Source organism: Melanotaenia boesemani, chromosome 11, assembly GCF_017639745.1.
Source record: "Melanotaenia boesemani isolate fMelBoe1 chromosome 11, fMelBoe1.pri, whole genome shotgun sequence".
Lineage (NCBI taxonomy): Eukaryota > Metazoa > Chordata > Actinopteri > Atheriniformes > Melanotaeniidae > Melanotaenia > Melanotaenia boesemani.
The window spans coordinates 555,832-576,221 of NC_055692.1; the positions used below are offsets into that span (position 1 = coordinate 555,832).

The following is a 20,390-nucleotide window of genomic DNA, read 5'->3' on the forward strand; positions in this document are numbered from 1 at the left end:
TCCTTTTACTTTAACCAGCAGCTAGCAGCAGCTAGCTTCAGGTTTAAATCATTTCACTTTAACCAGCAGCTAGCAGCAGCTAGCTTCAGGTTTAAATCATTTCACTTTAACCAGCAGCTAGCAGCAGTTCGCTTCAGGTTTAAATCCTTTCACTTTAACCAGCAGCTAGCAGCAGCTAGCTTCAGGTTTAAATCATTTAATTTTAACCAGCAGCTAGCAACAGTTCGCTTCAGGTTTAAATCCTTTCACTTTAACCAGCAGCTAGCAGCAGCTAGCTTCAGGTTTAAATCCTTTCACTTTAACCATTTGGTGAATTATGGTTCTGCTTGAACCATATGGGGGTGGTTGGGTGACATGGTGAGTTCCAGGAAAAACTTGAAAAATGTTGGCTGCAACACAGACCAGAGGCCTCATTTATCAAACTGTGCGTAGCAAAGCGAACTACAGCACAAAAAGGAAACGTGGCGCAACTGTCAGATTTATCAAAGCGTGCGCACGCACGTCCTCCACCTGTTTCCATTCATAAATCAGAATCAACTCTAAAGCGCTGCAGGTGAGGGACGCCTTGCCCCGCCCACATGGTGGCTATAAATGGTCAGGTGGACGCCTGTAATACATATTCATCACATCATTTCCATGACGAGTTGGAAGGGAAAATAGAGGGAAGAAGAGGAATATTTTGGGGTGTGAGACAGAGATCCCGATAGACCACATTGGAAAAAGTAAAAATGTTTAACTGGTGGACACGGCGTGGACGTTACTGGTGTCAGAAAGACAGAATAGTGGCAGCAGGTGGAGATGCTGTCATCACAGAGTCAGAAGGAAGAAACGCCAGAGGAGTCGGAACATACGGATGGATATCTCAGTCGGTAGAACATCCGTCTGTCATGCAGGAGATGGAGGTTCGATTCCCACAGGGGTGAACAGTAACACCTTCCAGGTGGGACCTTCAGTAAGACGTTGCAGCCCACAGTAGATCGTTGTGGAGAAAAGCTGCTAGATGGCAGTAATGTCGTCTTTGGTTTTATTGTATAAAATAAACATGTACAGACACATCTGAGACTGGTAGCAGTTTATTTAGCGTTAAATAATATTTCTTTCTAGTATCTGGATGTTCCAGCTGGATGGGGGGGGCTCCAGCTGTGGGTAGAGAGGGTGAGGCCAGAGACTCCACCCACCACCCAGCAGCCGTGTCCTCAGAGGAAGTCCTGCAGGTGCAGAGGGAACCATTGCCGCTATTAACCAGGTGGACAAGGAGCTGCAGGAGATGAAGATGGTCTTGATGGAAACTGGGACAACAATTATAGAAGGATTGTGTAAAAATGCATAAATATATAAAGGAAATCCACATCTGGTGTGTTTCATAAGTGTTGCATCACTTCTAGACCTCCAGTCTGTCCCACTCTGCTGGACCTCAGAATAACAGACCAAAGCTCCCTTTCCACGTCTTCTTTTACTGACTGGCTCATGATGGCAGCAGACTCTCCACCTCGTCATCTCCTCGGTTTTATTCTGGACCGTTGGTGTCGCCGTTTCGCATTTTCCCACAATCTGTGCATATTGCGTGGAGGTAGGAACATTCTCCTGCCATGTTTGGTTTTTATAAATCCCAGAAGTTGACTATATGTGGCGTACGCCAGTTTTTGTTCCTACGCCAGCTTTAGAAATGAGGCCGCTGGTCTGTGGTTGATCAACATTTTAGTTGGAAACTGAAAGAGAATTATTGATTATCTTTTTGGTCGACAGGCTCGTTCACGCAGATATTTAATCACATCTTCCTCGTCTTCATTAGATAAAACTTTATTGATTTCTCAACATGGACATTTAATGCCACAGCAGCAAGAATGTAGAGGACAGAGGAGAGGACACACAAAGATTAAGCGGGAATAGCAACAACAGCAGCAATAGTTACTATTTGCATTTTCTACAGAGATGTTATATTGAGACATTTATAAAAAAAATCATAATTAGTTATTTACTAATTGGTGGGGTGGTGGACAGACAGGTGGTGGGGTGGTGGACAGACAGGTGGTGGGGTGGTAGATATTAGGAACCGGTCCAGAAGCTAGTCCGAGGCAGCAAATGTTCCGGATATTTATTAAATTTTCAAATTATTAAATTATCAAAATTATCATTATCAGCAGAATAGAACAGAACAGAATAGAATAGAACAGAATAGAACAGAACAGTATAGAACAGAACAGAATAGAAGAGAACAGAAGAGAACAGAACAGAATAGAACAGAACAGAATAGAATAGAATAGAACAGAATAGAACAGAACAGTATAGAATAGAACAGAATAGAATAGAACAGAACAGAACAGAATAGAATAGAACAGAACAGTATAGAATAAAATAGAATAGAACAGAATAGAGCAGAATAGAACAGAATAGAATAGAACAGAATAGAGCAGAATAGAACAGAATAGAATAGAACAGAATAGACCAGAACAGTATAGAATAGAACAGTATAGAATAGAATAGAATAGAATAGAATAGAATAGAACAGAACAGTATAGAGTAGAATAGAACAGAATAGAACAGAACAGTATAGAATAGAATAGAACAGAATAGAATAGAACAGAATAGAACAGAATAGAATAGAACAGAATAGAACAGTATAGAATAGAATAGAACAGAACAGAATAGAATAGAACAGAATAGAACAGAACAGTATAGAATAGAATAGAACAGAATAGAACAGAATAGAACAGAACAGAATAGAATAGAACAGAATAGAGCAGAATAGAATAGAATAGAACAGAATAGAACAGAACAGTATAGAATAGAACAGAATAGAACAGAACAGTATAGAATAGAATAGAACAGAATAGAATAGAATAGAATAGAATAGAATAGAATAGAACAGTAACATGATCAGGACACTGTCCAGCTCATAGAGAGAAGGCAAACCTGAACAAACAGCCATCTAGCAGAAGCTTTTATCCAAAGCGACTTCCAAAGGTCAGGCAGCAGCGTTAAGGACCCCAGTAGAAGTAGAAGTAGAAGTGTGGAAGTATTAATGCATCAAGAGTTGAAAAACAACAGGTGCAGTAGCTCTGGTCAGCAGAATATTAATAGTATGACATTATAACATGATATCAAAATGATGTCAACCAGTCAGCCCTACAAGGCTGACTGGTTGGATGCTGTGTGTCTGAAAATAGTAGCAGGCAGGCTATATAAGCTTGGGAGAATGGATGAACGGGGTCTTTTATCCTGAAGGGGTGTCCCCCTGGTCGGCCGAATAAAGGATCATTAAAGACCTCTGTCTGCAGACTCTTAATATCAGCAAGCCCTTTTTGATAAAGAATTTATCTACAACATTTGGCGAGCCAGCCAGTTAACCGCTGGGGCCGGGCGCTTGGACCGCTCTGACTCACCGCTTAAGGAGGTAAGCCCCATTTTAAATCCTTCTGGGTGAAGTGAGCCGGAGCGGAGGGCCGTCCTGGCTACAAGTTGAACTTAGTTATACAGCTGCTGTGACTCTGCTGACAGATAAATTTGTGTGCACGCAAATAAAGTAGTTTATGAGGACCTTATCAGAAGTAGCTGAGAGGAAGGTCAGTTTTAAGGAGATATTAAGTAGTTTATGAGGACCTTACCAGAAGTAGCTGGGAGGAAGGTCAGTTTTAAGGAGATATTAAGTAGTTTTTGAGGAGCCCACCAGCTAGTGGGAAGGGGCTCAGTTAAGGAGATATTAAGTAGTTTTGAGGACCTCACCAATTAGTGGGAGGGGGGTCAGTTTTAAGGTGTAATATTTCAGGGCCCTATCAAAACCTCGGCGTTACTGGACGCGGTCGCCCGGGAACTTTGAGAGGAGGGTCAGTATAGCGGCGAAAGAAGTAATTGGCAACAAAAATAGTAGTGAAAGTGAAGTAAAAGTGAAAGTGATGAAAATGCACCGATCGATCTGTTTCGAGTTCCAAATTTAGTAAAGAGATAAATACAGGACTCACAATATTGCAAGCTTATGGGCTGGTATTGTAGGGAGCCAGATAAGGAGCTTAAGTAGCTTATGACTAGGTTCATAGGAAAGCAAGGTGCGATGATCGATCAAAAATCTGATCCTAAATTAAACAGAGCCAGTAGTGAAAGGTTTAAGCTCTGTAAACCCGGGAAATCTGCGTAAAAGGGGCTTAGCGCAGTACAGCTGTGAAAAACTTTGTTGCAACATTAAATAACGTACGTAGAAAAAAGGAAGGAAAAAGGCTTTATAAACTGACTGTTGACATATTCTTTTTCGACTGCTCACTGAGAGCGAACTTGTGACTTCTAAACTGGTTTTGACTGTTAATTGCCCTCTGACTAATGGTGATTTGTTCAGCTGTTGTAGTGTGTGTGAAGCGGATAGGAATGGGTGTCTGAGTGAGCTGAAAATTGTCTTCTGACTGCCTTACCCCTCTAACTGAGAGTAAACTTATGTTCAGGTGTAAAAAGAATAAGAGGGAAAAGCCTTTAAACTCTCTTTTGAGAGCTGAGGGTGAGCTGAAAAGCCTGAGCGTGTGCGTGTCTGAGCGAAACTGGACACCGAGTAAGCCGGTGAGCTTGTGTGTGAAAGTGTGGACTAAATGTGGAAAGGAATGCGTGACTGAGTGTAACTGGAGATCGAAGCAGCTGCTGGGAATACCGAAAAACTTATGCATGAAACAGAGGCCTCTGGTTTGCAGTGAGAAATGCATGATGTGTAAAGAGCTATAATCTGTATTGCAGTGCATAAGTTGACTCGTTCCCCAACTCACAAAATAGTGGTCTGGTGAAATCTGACACTAAGCTAATTGCTAACACTAGACACAAGAACTGACAAAAATAGTGCTCCTCTCTTCTGCCAAGTTCCAAGTAAAATAAAATCGCTGAACTCTTTTCTTTGGGCTTCCTTCCAACAGAACACGACTCCTCCCATTGGACCGACGCCTAGAAACAGAATACGGAGTGGCAGCACACCCAAGTGGATTCCATTTGAGTACATGATTATCATATTGTATTAAAAGCAGGGTTGATTAAATAGGATAATGATGAGTACGCCCCAGGCTATTGTTTGTATCCGTCATCCCCACAGGATGAAAGAGATTCAACACATGTCTCAGAAATGGTGCAAGAGGACGAAAAATTTGATAGATCCATGGCCTGTTACAGGAAGCTTTGACCCACAGATTTGTGAATTAATGCAACATCGCATTGAGGATTATAAAGCTGGAAATAATTCTAAAAAACGACAAAAGAAACGACAGCTTGAATTGGAAATTTTAAACTTATTTAGAATCAGCAAGCCAATTAAACGAAATGTCAAAACGATTGTGTCTTTCACGGATAGTCCGGGGGAAACTGAAAACTGTACTAATGCAGAACTTTTCCCAAATTTAACAGGAACAATAAAAATTGATGGAAACTTTAATCTTGATGACCAGCAAAGCCTTGAAGGGGTACCAACGAACGCTGGCACAACGGGAAATGTAAGTAATATTCAGAACAGGTCAACTGCGGCTTTAAGGCTGGCTTCCACGGACGGATTGGCCCAACCGGATACACAGCCACAGGTAGGGGGGCATTCAACCTCCATACATTCTCCTCGAAAAAAACAGGAAACTCCTCCACACATGACAATTCCAAAATACTGTAGTACACAGCGACGTCAGACTGGAATCATTAACTGTTACCAGGATCGAACCGAATTGGCTCGGAAAGGTAAGACAGATGATAGCTTTTGGATGAACTTAGGACCACGTCAGCAAGATTTGCAACGTGAGTTGGGACGGAGCCAGATAGTTGAGATGGAACAGGAAATAGATGATTTAAATGAGGAGGTGGAGGAGGGGGTGACCTCGAGGGGCGGAGTTTCCATGCCTGCATGCTTGCAGAAACCCGGCACGTCCGCAGGGGTCCCTAGAGATGAATATGATTTAAGATACAGGCCTAACATCAGACCTCCTGACAGATTGAGGGGGGGGGGAGTTCCCAATTCTGATAAGGGGAACAAGGGCTGATTATCATCCTTTTTCAGCTCGGGACCTGACAGGTTTGGTCTCAGAGCTCCCTCAAATATCCGCAGGAGGAGGCAAGTGGATTAAGGCTTTGGAATCAAACACGGCTGGAACATTTCTTTCACTGGGTGACATCAAAGCTGTCCTCGCTCAGGTGTTGGGGTTGTCTAAAATGCAGCAGTTTTTCAGAGACAATGAACTGGACTGGATTTTGAGTGAAAGGGCAGATGGAACAGAATTAGCAGCCTATAAGGGGGTGATTTGGCAAGGAATACGCAAACAGTACCCTAATAAAATTGATGTTGATGCTTTGAAAGGGGAACCTCTGAAGGACGACCAGAACCCAGCAGCATACATCGATACACAGTTAAAAAGGTGGCGTCAAGAGTCTCAGAAAGATGTGGAAAATGATCCTATTTTGCTCACTCTTTTCAGAAATGCAGTCATCGACTCAATGCCAAAGGATGTCAGCAGACGTTTGGAGGATGTCGTTGGTCTAACATCTATGCCAGCACAACAGTTCCGTGATCATGTGGTTCATGCAGTAACCCGATACAGAAAAGACCTAACCAAGACTTCTGAACAGGACCTCCAGATTCAAAGGAAGCTGGCACAGATGCAACTAAATGATTTGCAAGGCAAGCTGAAAGAAAAGGTTCAAGCTGTTGTGTTTACAGATCCAGGTGCGGGTCAGACTGCTGGAGTTCCTGAGTCAACACAGGCCGCTAGGGGTCCCCAGCCGTTCCGCCCTTCATACCCAAGGCTTGGTACTCCCTCGTCTGGGGCGTGGCAGGGATCCCTCCGCTGCTGGTATTGTGGAATGTTTGGACATTTTGCAAGGGCTTGCCCACGGCTTATGCCCCTCCCAGCAGGTGGTCCTGGAAGAAACGGAGGCGTCCCTAGAAGAGGTGGAGGTGGAGCCCTGGGTGGCACACGACCAAGACCCTCTCAGTTTTAGGGGGGTCCCGAGGATCCTGCGGGTAAAGGTTCGTACCCATTGATTATGCATACACGCACCGACCCCATGATAAATGTACAAATTGAGGATCGACAGGTCCAAATGATGATTGACACGGGGGCGACCCATTCATGCATACAGGGATCCCTTGCCAAGAACCTTCCCATGTCAAACAACTTTGTGAAGACAGTAGGATTCTCGGGAAAAAGTCAATTGGTTCCTATTACTGCTCCCGTTAAAATAAAAGTAGGAAATGATGAAATAAAAATACCCATTTTGGTTTCGGACCAAACTCCTGTCAATCTGTTAGGAAGAGATGCACTTTGTAAATTGGGCCTCAAAATTTTATGTTCCCCTTTGGGAATATATGTGGAAAGTTGTGGATTAAACCTACAAATGAACGCCCAAGCAGAACCAGCAAATGTTTATTGGCTGGGGAATGTAGAGGGGCTTCTGGGTTCGGAGTTGGAGAAATGGAAGACATGCATAAAGGCCTGGGCCCCGGAAGGTTCTCCACCAACATTACCTCCTCACTGTACAATGTTCTTTGATCCATCAGCCAGTTCAACATTTAAGGATAAGTGGGAAAAGGAGACGGATGGAGTAATGGTTAAAATACAGGCTCCATATATCCTGATTGGAGGCCAAGGCGCAGCATTAAAGGTAAACCGGAACACTTTTATTGATAAATGGTACTGTGTTACTCAATCCTTACCACACATTACACTGTTGGTAAACCCAGGATACCAGTCCAGGGACCTCGGTCCAATGGTAAGAACTGCAGAGCATTTAACATGGAAAAGTACAGACAACCCATTAATCTCTCTTTCAGAGGATGGATCAATGTTAAGGATTAGGTGTGATCTGTCATTACAAGCAACACCTCAGATGGTGGTGCTACCAGGGAAAAAACATAATGATGATATGCAAAACCAACCCCCTTGGATTTAACAGTGATCTGGAAACTGATATTTTAACACAGGTTCCGGACCAACTGTGGTCCAGACATGAGACGGATGTGGGACTGGCGGTTTCGGCCAGCCCAGTTACTGTTAAATTAAAACCAGGTGCAGTTTTACCTTGGCGGCCACAATACAAACTTAATCCCGCTGATGAAGAAGGGATTGGAATCCTAATTGATGGGTTTTTAAAAATAGGAGTGCTGATTGAGATTTCTAGTCCTTGTAACACCCCAATTCTTGCAGTTCTAAAAGCAGATAAATCAAAGTACCGACTGGTCCATGATCTAAGGGCAATCAATGCCATTCTTGAAGATGTCGCTGCAGACTTCGCAAATCCTCACACACTGTTGAATGCCATCCCTACTAAAGCTAAGTTTTTTACAGTAGTGGATCTTTGTTCAGCATTTTTCAGTATCCCTCTGGCAGAAGAGTCACGATATCTGTTTTCATTTACCTTTAGAGGTCGACAATACAGCTACGCCAGAATGCCCCAGGGACTGACAAGCAGCCCCGCGTGGTTTGATCGTGTGGTGAGTCAGGATCTACAGGAGCTGGATTTGAGCGGCGTCCTAATCCGGTATGTAGACGATATATTGATTTGTTCAGACACCATTGAAGATTGTCAGCGCGACTCGATCAAAGTACTGCAGAGACTGGCAGAATGTGGACACAAAGCTTCTCGGACGAAACTGCAATTCTGCCAGCCTCAGGTGGAATTCCTTGGTAGAGTAATCTCCCATGGAACAATAGCTCTGTCTCCTGACCACCTCAAAGGCATAAGTCGAGCACCGCGTCCACAGACATGCGCGCAACTAATGACCTTTTTAGGTATCACAGGATTCAGCGCGGAGTGGTTGGAGGACTACGCAGTAAAGACGGCGCCGCTTAGGGATCTCCTGAAGTCCTCTGAAGCCAAGACTTTAAAGAAGTCTTTGGAGTGGACCACAGAGGCACTGTTGGCTTTTGATGTGCTCAAGCAGGAACTGCAAAATGCCCCAGCGCTGAAAATGCCAGACTATGATAAAACTTTTCATCTTTATGTTTCAAACAGATGTAACATGTATGCAGCGGCTGTATTGGCACAAGACTCATGTGCTGGTGGAAGGAAACAACCCATCGCTTACTACAGTGCAAGGTTGGACGACGTAGCACGAGGGTGGCCCCCCTGCTACCAGGGCCTCGCAGCTGTTCACATGGCGTATGAAAAGGCGTCTGCAATAACTAAGTCATATCCTGTGGTTATTTACACCCATCATAAAATCACAGAGTTGATCAATCACAGCAAACTTGTTCTGACAACAGCACGTTGCCTTCAGTATCTACCATTGCTCACCTATCCAGATGTAACAATTAAGAGATGTGAGACCACAAATCCTGCTAATATGTTACCTTTTGAATTTGAAGGTGATACACTCGAGTGCGTCGCTGAGACCACGAGGTACACAAAACTGAGACCGGACTTGGAATCTGAGCCGTTGGACAACGCACAGGTCACGTACTATGTAGATGGGTCATGCTTTCGAGACCACATGGGAACTCACGCAGGCTACGCCGTGGTGCAACAAAAGGAAGGGACGTTTGTGACAATAAAAGCTGAAAAGTGTTTACAACCTTGCTCTGCACAATTAGCTGAATTGTATGGACTTACTGCAGCTTGTGAACTTGCTAAAGACTCCTCTGCTAATATCTACACAGATTCAGCATACGCTCACGGAGTATGTCACCTGTTCGGAGCAGTTTGGAAACTGCGCGGCTTTCAAAAATCAGATGGTAAACCTGTTCGGCATGGGAAACAGATTATGAAGCTAATCTCGGCCATGATGCTTCCACATCGGTTGGCCATTATCAAGTGTCCTGCTCATCAAAAAGACAACTCCATCACCACAATGGGAAACAATGCGGCAGACGAAGCTGCAAAGCACGCTTCAGGTTGCAAGGTCGCCGTCTTGGCCCCAGCTGTGGAGTTGGAACCATCTGTTACACCCGACGATATCACATTAATGCAAGCGCGTGCCAGCGCGAGTGAACAAAACATGTGGAAAAAAAGGGGTGCTACAAAAGATGGGCGAGGGTTATGGCGGTCACATACCGGCCTGATTGTCGCTCCAATATCACTTTTGTCTCTTTTAATTCCAGAGTGTCACAAACCAGACCACTGTGGGCGAGATGAGGTGATACATCGAATACAACAACAGGGTTATTGGGCGCCATACCTGCAGGCGTTGGTAACGGATGCGCTAAATCAATGCGAGGTATGCGCGCAGAACAACGTTCGAAAAGGTATTGTCACCCCCACAGCGCGAATTCCTGTCCCGGAAGGCCCGTTTCGTCATCTGATTTTAGATTTTGTGGACATGCTGGTCCCGGTACACGGTAAGCGCTACCTTTTGGTGGTTTTTGATCATTTCAGCCGTTGGGTGGAGGCCACTCCGTCAAAGGACATGGGGGCGGGAACGGTCGTGAAGTTCCTGGTCCGTGAGGTAATCCCTAGGTTTGGGTTACCATCCATCCTTTCATCAGACTCGGGACCAGCATTTATCAACAAGGTCTACGAGGGCGTTCTACGCCAGCTCGGAATCAAAGTCCGTCACGGAAGTATCTACACTCCCTCCAGCCAGGGAGGGGTGGAACGAGTGAATGGCACACTTAAAGCAAAAATTAATAAGATTTGTGCATGTACTGGTTTGCGGTGGCATGACGCATTACCGTTGGCCCTAATGAGTTACCGCATGCAAGCTCATCGGGTCACACATTTGTCTCCTCATGAAATGTTAACAGGTCGTCCCATGCCGGGTCCGCAGTTTCGGGGTCCTTTTAAGGGGCCCCCGCTGGAGCAGTTGGAGAAGGAGCTGCACAGTTATATGAAACAGTTGTCTGCTATCCATAAAGCAATTTATTTTCAGGAAAAAGCGAACGAGCCAAAACCTGTCTCTGTGACATCTGGTCCAGTGGTGCCCGGGGATAAGGTGTACATTAAGGAGTTTCGAAGAAAGTGGAACACTCCTAGACGCCGAGGTCCTTACACGGTGGTCCGCGCCACACCGACTTCGGTCCAGGTTGAAGGGAGCGTTGCTTGGCATCATCTGAACCATTGTTCGTTGGCACCTACGACCAACAACTGCAAAACGGGCCCTGGGGACTGGTCGGATTGTACAGCGTTCTCAAATGACCAGTCCCCCAAAAGGGGAAGTATCGCTTCGCATGCAGCTGACGAAGATAGTCCTGTCAGGGCAGATTCAGAGTTCCCGCCCGATGATGTTGAGTTTGACATTCCTTTGGTTTCTTCTTCTGGGCGGGACAGGGATCTCGGCAGGGACAATTCAACCAATCCGGACCCAAAGCAACAGCCACCACGTCGTCCCATCACCAGGGCCTTCTCAAGGAAACAGAGGGGCAACTGCGCAACGAGGGAGCGACCTCAGTGACCAAGGGGAGTACGACTCACATGCCAAATGTCATTATCAGTCAGGTCTCTTGCCGGCATGCACCCGCACACATCTACACACTACCCGTGACTCAGTATTTCAGACAGATGTTGCCCTTTTGGCACAACATAGGCGGAAAGTAAGATCAATTAAGGAACAAGATGTAGAGGGGCATAACATTCCAGTGAATCCTGGGATGGATGATGAACACGGTGCTCAGGGAGGAGAGGCTTTGGGGTCCAGGCTAGACCCTCTGGGCTCAGACTTAAGTGTTTATGTTACCACAGCTGCAGCTGCCAAGAAATGGGGAGTTCACTTTGTAGAGGAGGATTCCACTCCCCCTCTAGCTGTGGTTCCAGCCCAGGAGCCGGATAAGGTTGGTCTTGTAACAATCACTACTCCACGCCCACAGGCCGGAATAGGTAACCATCAGTCAGTACCAGGAGGACTGGGGTATGAACACTTAGCACGTATAACATCCTTAATGGTTGACCAGGTATGGGCTGCTGCATGGGACACACTGGAAGGTCTATTAGAGATTGGGAAGGGTGTAAGTTCTTACCAGACCACAGTTAACACCCCTGTTGGGAATAAAGTTGATTTTACACCTGAACCGCAGCCCACCGTGGCTACTGATGGCCAACCAGACAATGGGGTGGTTGAGTCATTCACCCTTCCCCCTCAAGGGTTAGATACTTTGGTAAATAGTTATCATGATAAAACATTAAAGGGGGGGGAGGTCAAGAATGTAAAGGGGCAACCGGAAGTACGAGGGTTTAGACCTAGTGAAGATTACTTATGGAAGGAAGCGATGGCCAACACTTGGTATCGCTGGGCTTGGCTGTCAGTAAAGGAAATGACATCGGAAGAATGCATATGGTGCTCAAAGGCGCCTGGAGCCCCTCCGGTTGTTGTCCCAGATAAGTACAGCTCTTGGGAGTGTGCCCAGGAACAACGCCGAGTGTGCAAAGAGGAAGCGTTCAAGTCTACAACGACGAATGCTTTCTTCGGGCTCCCGATGTGTGGTATGAAGTGTAGATTACTTTATGGGGCCCAGAGGATGCATGGTTATTTGAATAAATATAGGGGTTACAAAATCCAGGAATTGTGTGAACCTTACCAGGTGGCAAATACCGCCATGGCCCCTCCCACGGTTTACGAGGTGGACTATAACGCCGCATACGAGTGTTTTGCTAGCGGAGGATTTCTCCAGCAAAATGGGATAATGGTGGGGAACACGACGGTAAGATGTAATGTCACATGGGTATTATCATGGTTCCCAGAGTCTGGTATGTCTCCTCTCTTCATAACTAAAGCAGTATGGTTTGAAAACCCGGAGCCCCCACATCAGGACTGTCAGAATATGTCTATCACGGTTCCAACCCTATTTTGGTTCGGAGACCAATCACATGCGGTCGCTGATAGTTTCTGGTTATGTGGAACTAATCTGCTACGTAGCACCCTACCCCCCTCGTGGGTGGGGTTGTGTGCTACTGTTCGCTTAAAGGTGCCAGCTATGGTAGTATACAATGGTGTAAATAGTATTCTTAACTTAAAACAAGACAAGGGCGCGCTGCGTAGGAGTAGGCGTCAGGTCTCGGGTTCTCATGGGGTATATCGGGATGCAATTGGAATTGCTAAAGGGATTCCTGTGGAATTTTCGGCCAGGAATGAAGTAGTGGCCGGCATAGAATCTATACTACCATGGATAACTGTGAATAAAAATGTTAACTGGATAAATTATATATATTATAATCAACAGCGGTTGTTTAACCACACCATCGAGGGACTGAGTGCGCTAGGAGAACAGCTGCATGAGACTAGCAGACTCGCACTACAGAACCGGCAAGCACTAGATTGGCTTCTGGCAGATAAGGGTGGAATATGTCAAATGTTCGGGGAAGACTGTTGTACCTTTATTCCAGCTAACACAGCGCCAGATGGTTCCTTTACATCTGCCATGGACGAGATAATACGGGTGGGAAGGGAGGTGCGAGAGCATGCTGGGAAGAGCGACTGGTCCCTTGATTGGTTGGACCAGTTAATGGCTGACTGGAAAAATGTATTGATAAAGGTGGGAGTTGGGTCAGCTTTGGTTCTGATCCTTCTTTTCTTGTTTGGCATGTGCATCGTTCCCGCCCTGAGGAGAGCATGGAGTACGAGTCTCAAGAAACAGACATCCTTCATCATGGCTGCCCAATTGGTCCGTACTGAGTTGGACCTGTGACGTCTCAATAGAACTACAGTCGGTTGGACAAAGGGTCGGCAGCCTGTGACGAAAGGCTGGTGACCCAACACTCCTGTTTGCCTCCGGACTGGAAAAAGACTCTATCTTGTGTTATTCACGTGTGGTTTTTTGTAGTCAGAAATCTTCTGTAATAGGTTATCCTTGTGAAAACAGATTGTAATGGAGTTTCTTTGTTGTGTGTGTATGGTTATTTTCTGTCATAGTACTTAGAACAGGCATGTCAAACTGGTCCAGCAAAGGGCCGTGTGGCTGCAGGTTTTTGTTCCAGCCAGCCAAGAGCACACAGTTTGACCAATCAGCTGTCTGAAGACTGAGATCAGTTGATTGAATCAGTCAAATCTGGTGTGCTGCTGCTTGGTTGGAACAAAAACCTGCAGCCACACGGCCCTTTGCTGGACCAGTTTGACATATGTGACTTAGAAGGTCTCATGCAGGGGTCCACTGGCCTACCCGTGCCTGAGTGTCAAGTGAGATCAAAAGTTACCGGTGCTCGCCCAACAGGGGGGGCACGGGGGAATTTTTTTCTCCCTTCGGGGTTTTTTTCGCCCTCGTACGGGAGGTTCAGATCGGCTCCTATGTTATGCTTGAGACCTGCGTGTGTGGACATGTGTGCATAGAAGTTTTCATAAAAGGTTTTCCCTATTGTAAGTTTCAGAGTATCGTCTTAGGGCCGATTACTCTGAAATATTTGAAAGGGGGAAATGTGGAAGTATTAATGCATCAAGAGTTGAAAAACAACAGGTGCAGTAGCTCTGGTCAGCAGAATATTAATAGTATGACATTATAACATGATATCAAAATGATGTCAACCAGTCAGCCCTACAAGGCTGACTGGTTGGATGCTGTGTGTCTGAAAATAGTAGCAGGCAGGCTATATAAGCTTGGGAGAATGGATGAACGGGGTCTTTTATCCTGAAGGGGTGTCCCCCTGGTCGGCCGAATAAAGGATCATTAAAGACCTCTGTCTGCAGACTCTTAATATCAGCAAGCCCTTTTTGATAAAGAATTTATCTACAACAGAAGTAGAAGTAATGATACGATAGATGTTAGAAACTGGCCTGGTTTGAGTCTAGTGGTTCCACCAATCAGAGGGAAGATCAAACATGATGATCACAGAGCAGAACGGTTCTGATCCAGACCAGGTTTCTCTTACCTTTGGGTTAGGGTGCCTGCTGATGATGAGGTTGACCGGTCCTGGTCCACACTCGCTGAGGATGGTGTAGGCTTCGTTGAGAGCAGCATGACGAAGGCTGGCCGAGTCCACCTCCAGAATCTGATCTCCACGACTGCAGAGAGGCGGGTCAGAACTGTCCAACATAACCCAACATCAGAGATCCTCGGTGAGGTTTTTACCTGAGTCTGCCGTCCATCTTGGCCACCGAACCCAGAGCCAAGCTGTGGATGTAGATCCCGGGAGCCGAGTTCTCCAGGGTCAGACAGCAAACTCCGATCCCAAGACCGACACCGGGTTCTGAAACAGTCACATGACAGAAAGACATAAAATTAGCCTCTATATGGACAGAGGACCAAACATCAGCTGATCTCTGGGTTTCTTCTGGTGCCAGAACCAGAACCAGAGATGTGTCATCATTCCTCATTTTCTCTGGTATAAATGAGATTTGGTACCAGCAGGACCAGGATCAGAACCACAACCAAGAGTGGGTTCTAACCTTTGTTAAGTGTGACCTCCATGATGATGCAGTCTTTGGGACCCGGACCGGGGCCCCTGTGGCACTCTGCCTCCTCTGGTCCTGACGGGACCGGAGTCCCGCCACTGGCGTTAGAGTTAGGGGAACTGGACCGGCTCGGCAGGGTGGGGGTCGGACACGGCGTCAGGCTGGGACTGCGCAGGCGGGTCCGGATGGTGAGGGTGACCACGCCTTTCTTCAGCTGCTGTGGAGGAGGAACGACGTCAACACCACCCTCGTAGTTTTATCCACGTCTAATTTCCCTCAGGGTACCAATAAAGCTCTGTTCTGTTCTATTCTATTCTATTCTATTCTATTCTATTCTATTCTATTCTATTCTACATAAAAACACCATGAAGAAAAACTGTGAGAATGATGGATGTAGGGGTAAGATCCGGGCTCAGCTGAGAGCTGAGGAAGGCTTCAGCCTCGGAAAGAAAGGGTCAAATTCTTTGATAAAAAACAAGTTAAAGAACTTTTAACTGTAATTTATTTACTTTTAATAACGGAATCTGTGTAATCTTGCTGGACCTGACGGGTAAATAACAGTACATAAATAAATAAATGAATCAGATTATCAAGGGGAGCCTCTTGGCAAAGTAAATTTATTAGACACAACACAGGAGCCAGACCATCATTCTGCCGCCACCGTGCCGGACAGGACAAGGTAGAAAAACAGAACTTTTAACTAGTGTTGGGCAACAATAAAAATTTTTAATCGCGATTAGTCGCATCGTTACGTGCAAAATGTCTCTTTCCTTTAAAAAAAAGGCCTACAGCATAAAAAGAAAATGCAGTAAGTTTTGGTTTACAAACATCAGGCGTCTCCAACCTGCAACTCTGGAGCTGCAAGTGTGTCTCTGGACCTTCCACAATGCCTCTAAATAAGCGGCTAAAATATTTTTTTAAATCTATCTTTCTTGTCATTAGGTTGGAAACCATGGACTTTTTTTTTCCTTTCTTTTACATCATTTTCCACAAATATCTACATTCCTTAGCAGAAAGTCTGTCTATCCTCTTTTTATAAAGGTTTTATGTTTTTCTTTATTTTAAAACCTTAAAAATTTAAATTAAAAATGTGGTTCTTAAAATATAACAAACATTCTATGGTGGCTCTTCATTAAAAATATATATTAAGTTTCCTTTTTTAAAAGATCTGGTAACATCTGCGTCTCTAAAGGAGTTTTATTTAGCTGTCTGAGGGAAAAATGGCTCTTTGGATTGGAAAGGCTGCAGACCCCTGCACTAAACACATAAACAGGTTTAACAGCAGTTTTCTCTTTAAACAGCAACAGTTAAAATATTTCTTCATATATAAAACCAAATATTTATGAGAAAGAAGGATGAAATGTTCAGGATTTACTAACTAAAAGGTAAAAAGTCAGCAGGATGGATTTAAAGCTGTGAAGCTGCTTCCTTCTAAACACAGAAGGAACAATATGTGATGAATATCAGCATCAGGTGAACAGACAGAAAGCAGGATGAGAATCTCACAGCTTCTAGATGGTGAGGAGAGAGAAATATTCACAATATGCACAATAACTTCCATCCATGCACCTTCACTGCTTCATTATCCACATTTCTGGATATAAATTCTCTAAACTTTCATTCTTAGCTTGACTGTTTAGCTTCACCTCTGCACCTGCAGCCTCCGCTACCGGGAGTTAAGGGTTAACATCTCGTTTCCGGGTGTAGCGTCAGGTCTGTAGATGTAACTATAAACATGTGTGGTATCCACAGAAAGTCCAGAATCTCAGCTACCAGCTCAGTAAAACCATTTCTATCACCAACAAACACAGTTAAGACAACAATGATTAAAAAACCAGGTACAAAAAGTCTGAAAAATATGTAAACACAGATGATGTCTCCCCGTGTCCACCCCACGGCATGAACACGGACAAACGACTCCTCTACTGAAAGCTCACATCTCACAGATTCCACAGCTGGAAGTTTCATCTTAATATGACCAAGATTCACCGAACCAGAGACAGAAGAAGACCCGATTTAAGCTGCACGTTTGTAAAAGTCAGAAAACATGTCTCACCTTTGCTGTCTGGCATAAATTAAAACCGCATTTATTAAAAAAAAATAATAATAAAAAAGTTTTCCATCCAAAAATTACGATGTTCTGTCCATCTGCATGTATTTTTACAAAGAGAAACGTCTGTTCTTTTTTTTCTTCTTCTTTCTTAAGTTCCAGACAGAAAACTTCTCTTCATTTTAATAAACCCGCTCTCTCCCGATCATGTCAGACGCACCGCTGCAGGAAGAGAGACATGGACGCCATGTTTCTGTCATCAAAACCAGCGCCCAGCTACAAAAAAAAAAACAAATTAACACGGGATTAAAAAAATTAACGGCGTTAATTAAGCGTTGTGTCAACGCGCGATTAACGAGTTAACGTGCCCAGCACTACTTTTAACTAAACCAGGTGAATAAAGAGCTGATGATCCAAAACCTCTCCTCTCATCGTCCTCATCAAAACACAAAGTTATTCCTGATGGATGTAGGGAGAACCGAGAGGACCGTCTCCAGAACCGAGAGGACAGTCTCCAGAAGCGAGAGGACAGTCTCCAGAACCGAGAGGACCGTCTCCAGAACCGAGAGGACAGTCTCCAGAAGCGAGAGGACAGTCTCCAGAACCGAGAGGACCGTCTCCAGAACCGAGAGGACCGTCTCCAGAACCGAGAGGACAGTCTCCAGAACCGAGAGGACAGTCTCCAGAACCGAGAGGACAGTCTCCAGAAGCGAGAGGACCGTCTCCAGAACCGAGAGGACAGTCTCCAGAACCGAGAGGACCGTCTCCAGAACCGAGAGGACAGTCTCCAGAACCGAGAGGACCGTCTCCAGAACCGAGAGGACAGTCTCCAGAACCGAGAGGACCGTCTGCAGAACCGAGAGGACCGTCTCCAGAACCGAGAGGACAGTCTCCAGAAGCGAGAGGACAGTCTCCAGAACCGAGAGGACCGTCTCCAGAACCGAGAGGACCGTCTCCAGAACCGAGAGGACAGTCTCCAGAACCGAGAGGACCGTCTCCAGAACCGAGAGGACCGTCTCCAGAACCGAGAGGACAGTCTCCAGAACCGAGAGGACCGTCTCCAGAACCAAGACTTTTTTGTTTTCAAAACCTGAGACAGTCGTTTCCAGAACGTTTCCAGTCTGAGCCAAACTAACGCTTCTTCAAGATATTTATGGTAAAAAATAAAATAAACTACATTCAGTTCCAGTTCTGGTGCTTGCTGCTCAGCAGCATGTTCCGAATGAAGGATCGCAGATTAATAACTACATCCTTCTGTTCTAATGGACATTGTTCTATATGTTTTCAGACGCTAAACCTCAGATTTCAGTTCATTTATTCTCAGAAAAACTAAACAGAGTAGAGAGATTTTAGAAACTGTTCTATGTTCTACAAACATGGAGCCCACCTTGAAGGTCTGGATGGCCTGCTGGTGGGTGAGTCCTTGCAGAGACTCTCCATTGACCTCCAGGATCTCGTCTCCTGCAGACACACCCCGTCAGGGAGCAGAAACATGGAAAACAGATGCTTGAGGACGTCTCACAGAAAACCATCATCACATCACTGACGCCTTTAGAGGAAGGTGAAGAGGATGGTTACCTTCCTTTAGACGTCCATCAGCTGCCGCAGCTCCATGAGGGAAAATGGTTTTGACGAAAATGCCCATCTGTCCACGAGCCGAGTCCCGTCCACCGACGATGCTGAACCCGAGACCCTGAAGGAGTCACAGATAGATACTTTATTCATTTCCCATGGGGGAAGTCAGAACCCTCTAAAACACTGTTAACTGGTTTCTTACCTCCACCTCATCACCTCCACCTGTTATACTTCCTGTTTACTTTCAGATGTAAGTTGCTTTGTGTAAAAGCATCAAATGACTGTAGAAAAATACAGTATTCAACCAGCCAATCACACGGCATCTTGTAGTCATGTAAACGTGGTGAAGACAACTTGCTGAAGTTCAAAATGAGCATCAGAATGAGGAAGAAAGAGGATTTAAGAGACTTCTACATGGCCCAGTTGAACCAGCACAGCCTACCTGAGTATTGTTGCTGACCATGTCCATCCCTTTATGACCACAGTGGAGCATCTTCTGATGCTACTTCCAGCAGGATAATGCACCATGTCACAAAGCTCAGATCATCTCCACCTGCTTTCTAGAACATGACGATGAGTTCACTGGACTCCAACGGCCTCCACAGCCACCAGATCTCAGTCCAGTAGAGCAGCTTTGGGATGTGGTGGAACGGGAGATTCTCATCATGGATGCAGCCGACAAACCTGCAGCAACTGTGTGATGCTGTCATGTTAATATGGAGAAAACCTCTGAGGAAGGTTTCCACCACCTGCTTCATCTATCACACCAGGATTAAAAAGATCCGACCCGGTACTAGAAGGTGGACCCGATGAAGAGGACGACCCGGTACTAGAAGGTAGACCTGATGAAGAGGACGACCCGGTACTAGAAGGTGGACCCGATGAAGAGGACGACCCGGTACTAGAAGGTGGACCCGATGAGGAGGACGACCCGGTACTAGAAGGTGGACCCGATGAAGAGGACGACCCGGTACTAGAAGGTGGACCCGATGAAGAGGACGACCCGGTACTAGAAGGTGGACCCGATGAAGAGGACGACCCGGTACTAGAAGGTGGACCCGATGAGGAGGACGACCCGGTACTAGAAGGTGGACGCGATGAAGAGGACGACCCGGTACTAGAAGGTGGACAGGATGAAGAGGACGACCCGGTACTAGAAGGTGGTCCTGATGAAGAGGACGACCCGGTACTAGAAGGCGGACCCGATGAGGAGGACGACCCGGTACTAGAAGGCGGACCCGATGAGGAGGACGACCCGGTACTAGAAGGCGGACCCGATGAAGAGGACGACCCGGTACTAGAAGGCGGACCCGATGAGGAGGACGACCCGGTACTAGAAGGCGGACCCGATGAGGAGGACGACCCGGTACTAGAAGGAGGACCCGATAAAGAGGACGACCCGGTACTAGAAGGAGGACCCGATGAAGAGGACGACCGGGGTACTAGAAGGTGGACCCGATGAAGAGGACGACCCGGAACTAGAAGGTGGACCCGATGAAGAGGACGACCCGGTAC

The 20,390-nt window shown here is 45.8% G+C and overlaps 1 protein-coding gene across 5 annotated transcripts in view; it reads right to left on the bottom strand.

Moving 5' to 3' along the window:
* pdzd2 (PDZ domain containing 2) overlaps window positions 1-20,390 on the bottom strand; it is a 103,384-nt gene that overhangs the window by 27,110 nt on the left and 55,884 nt on the right. For 4 of the 5 annotated variants that reach the window (XM_041998731.1, XM_041998733.1, XM_041998732.1 and 1 more), the window contains exons 11-15: window positions 18,879-18,993; window positions 18,688-18,761; window positions 15,245-15,467; window positions 14,928-15,045; window positions 14,728-14,860 (exon numbers count right to left, since the gene is read on the bottom strand). In XM_041998731.1, coding sequence (XP_041854665.1) covers window positions 14,728-14,860; window positions 14,928-15,045; window positions 15,245-15,467; window positions 18,688-18,761; window positions 18,879-18,993 — 663 coding nt within the window. The remainder of the gene's footprint in view (window positions 1-14,727; window positions 14,861-14,927; window positions 15,046-15,244; window positions 15,468-18,687; window positions 18,762-18,878; window positions 18,994-20,390) is intronic. The other variant, XM_041998730.1, reaches the window with a different exon arrangement.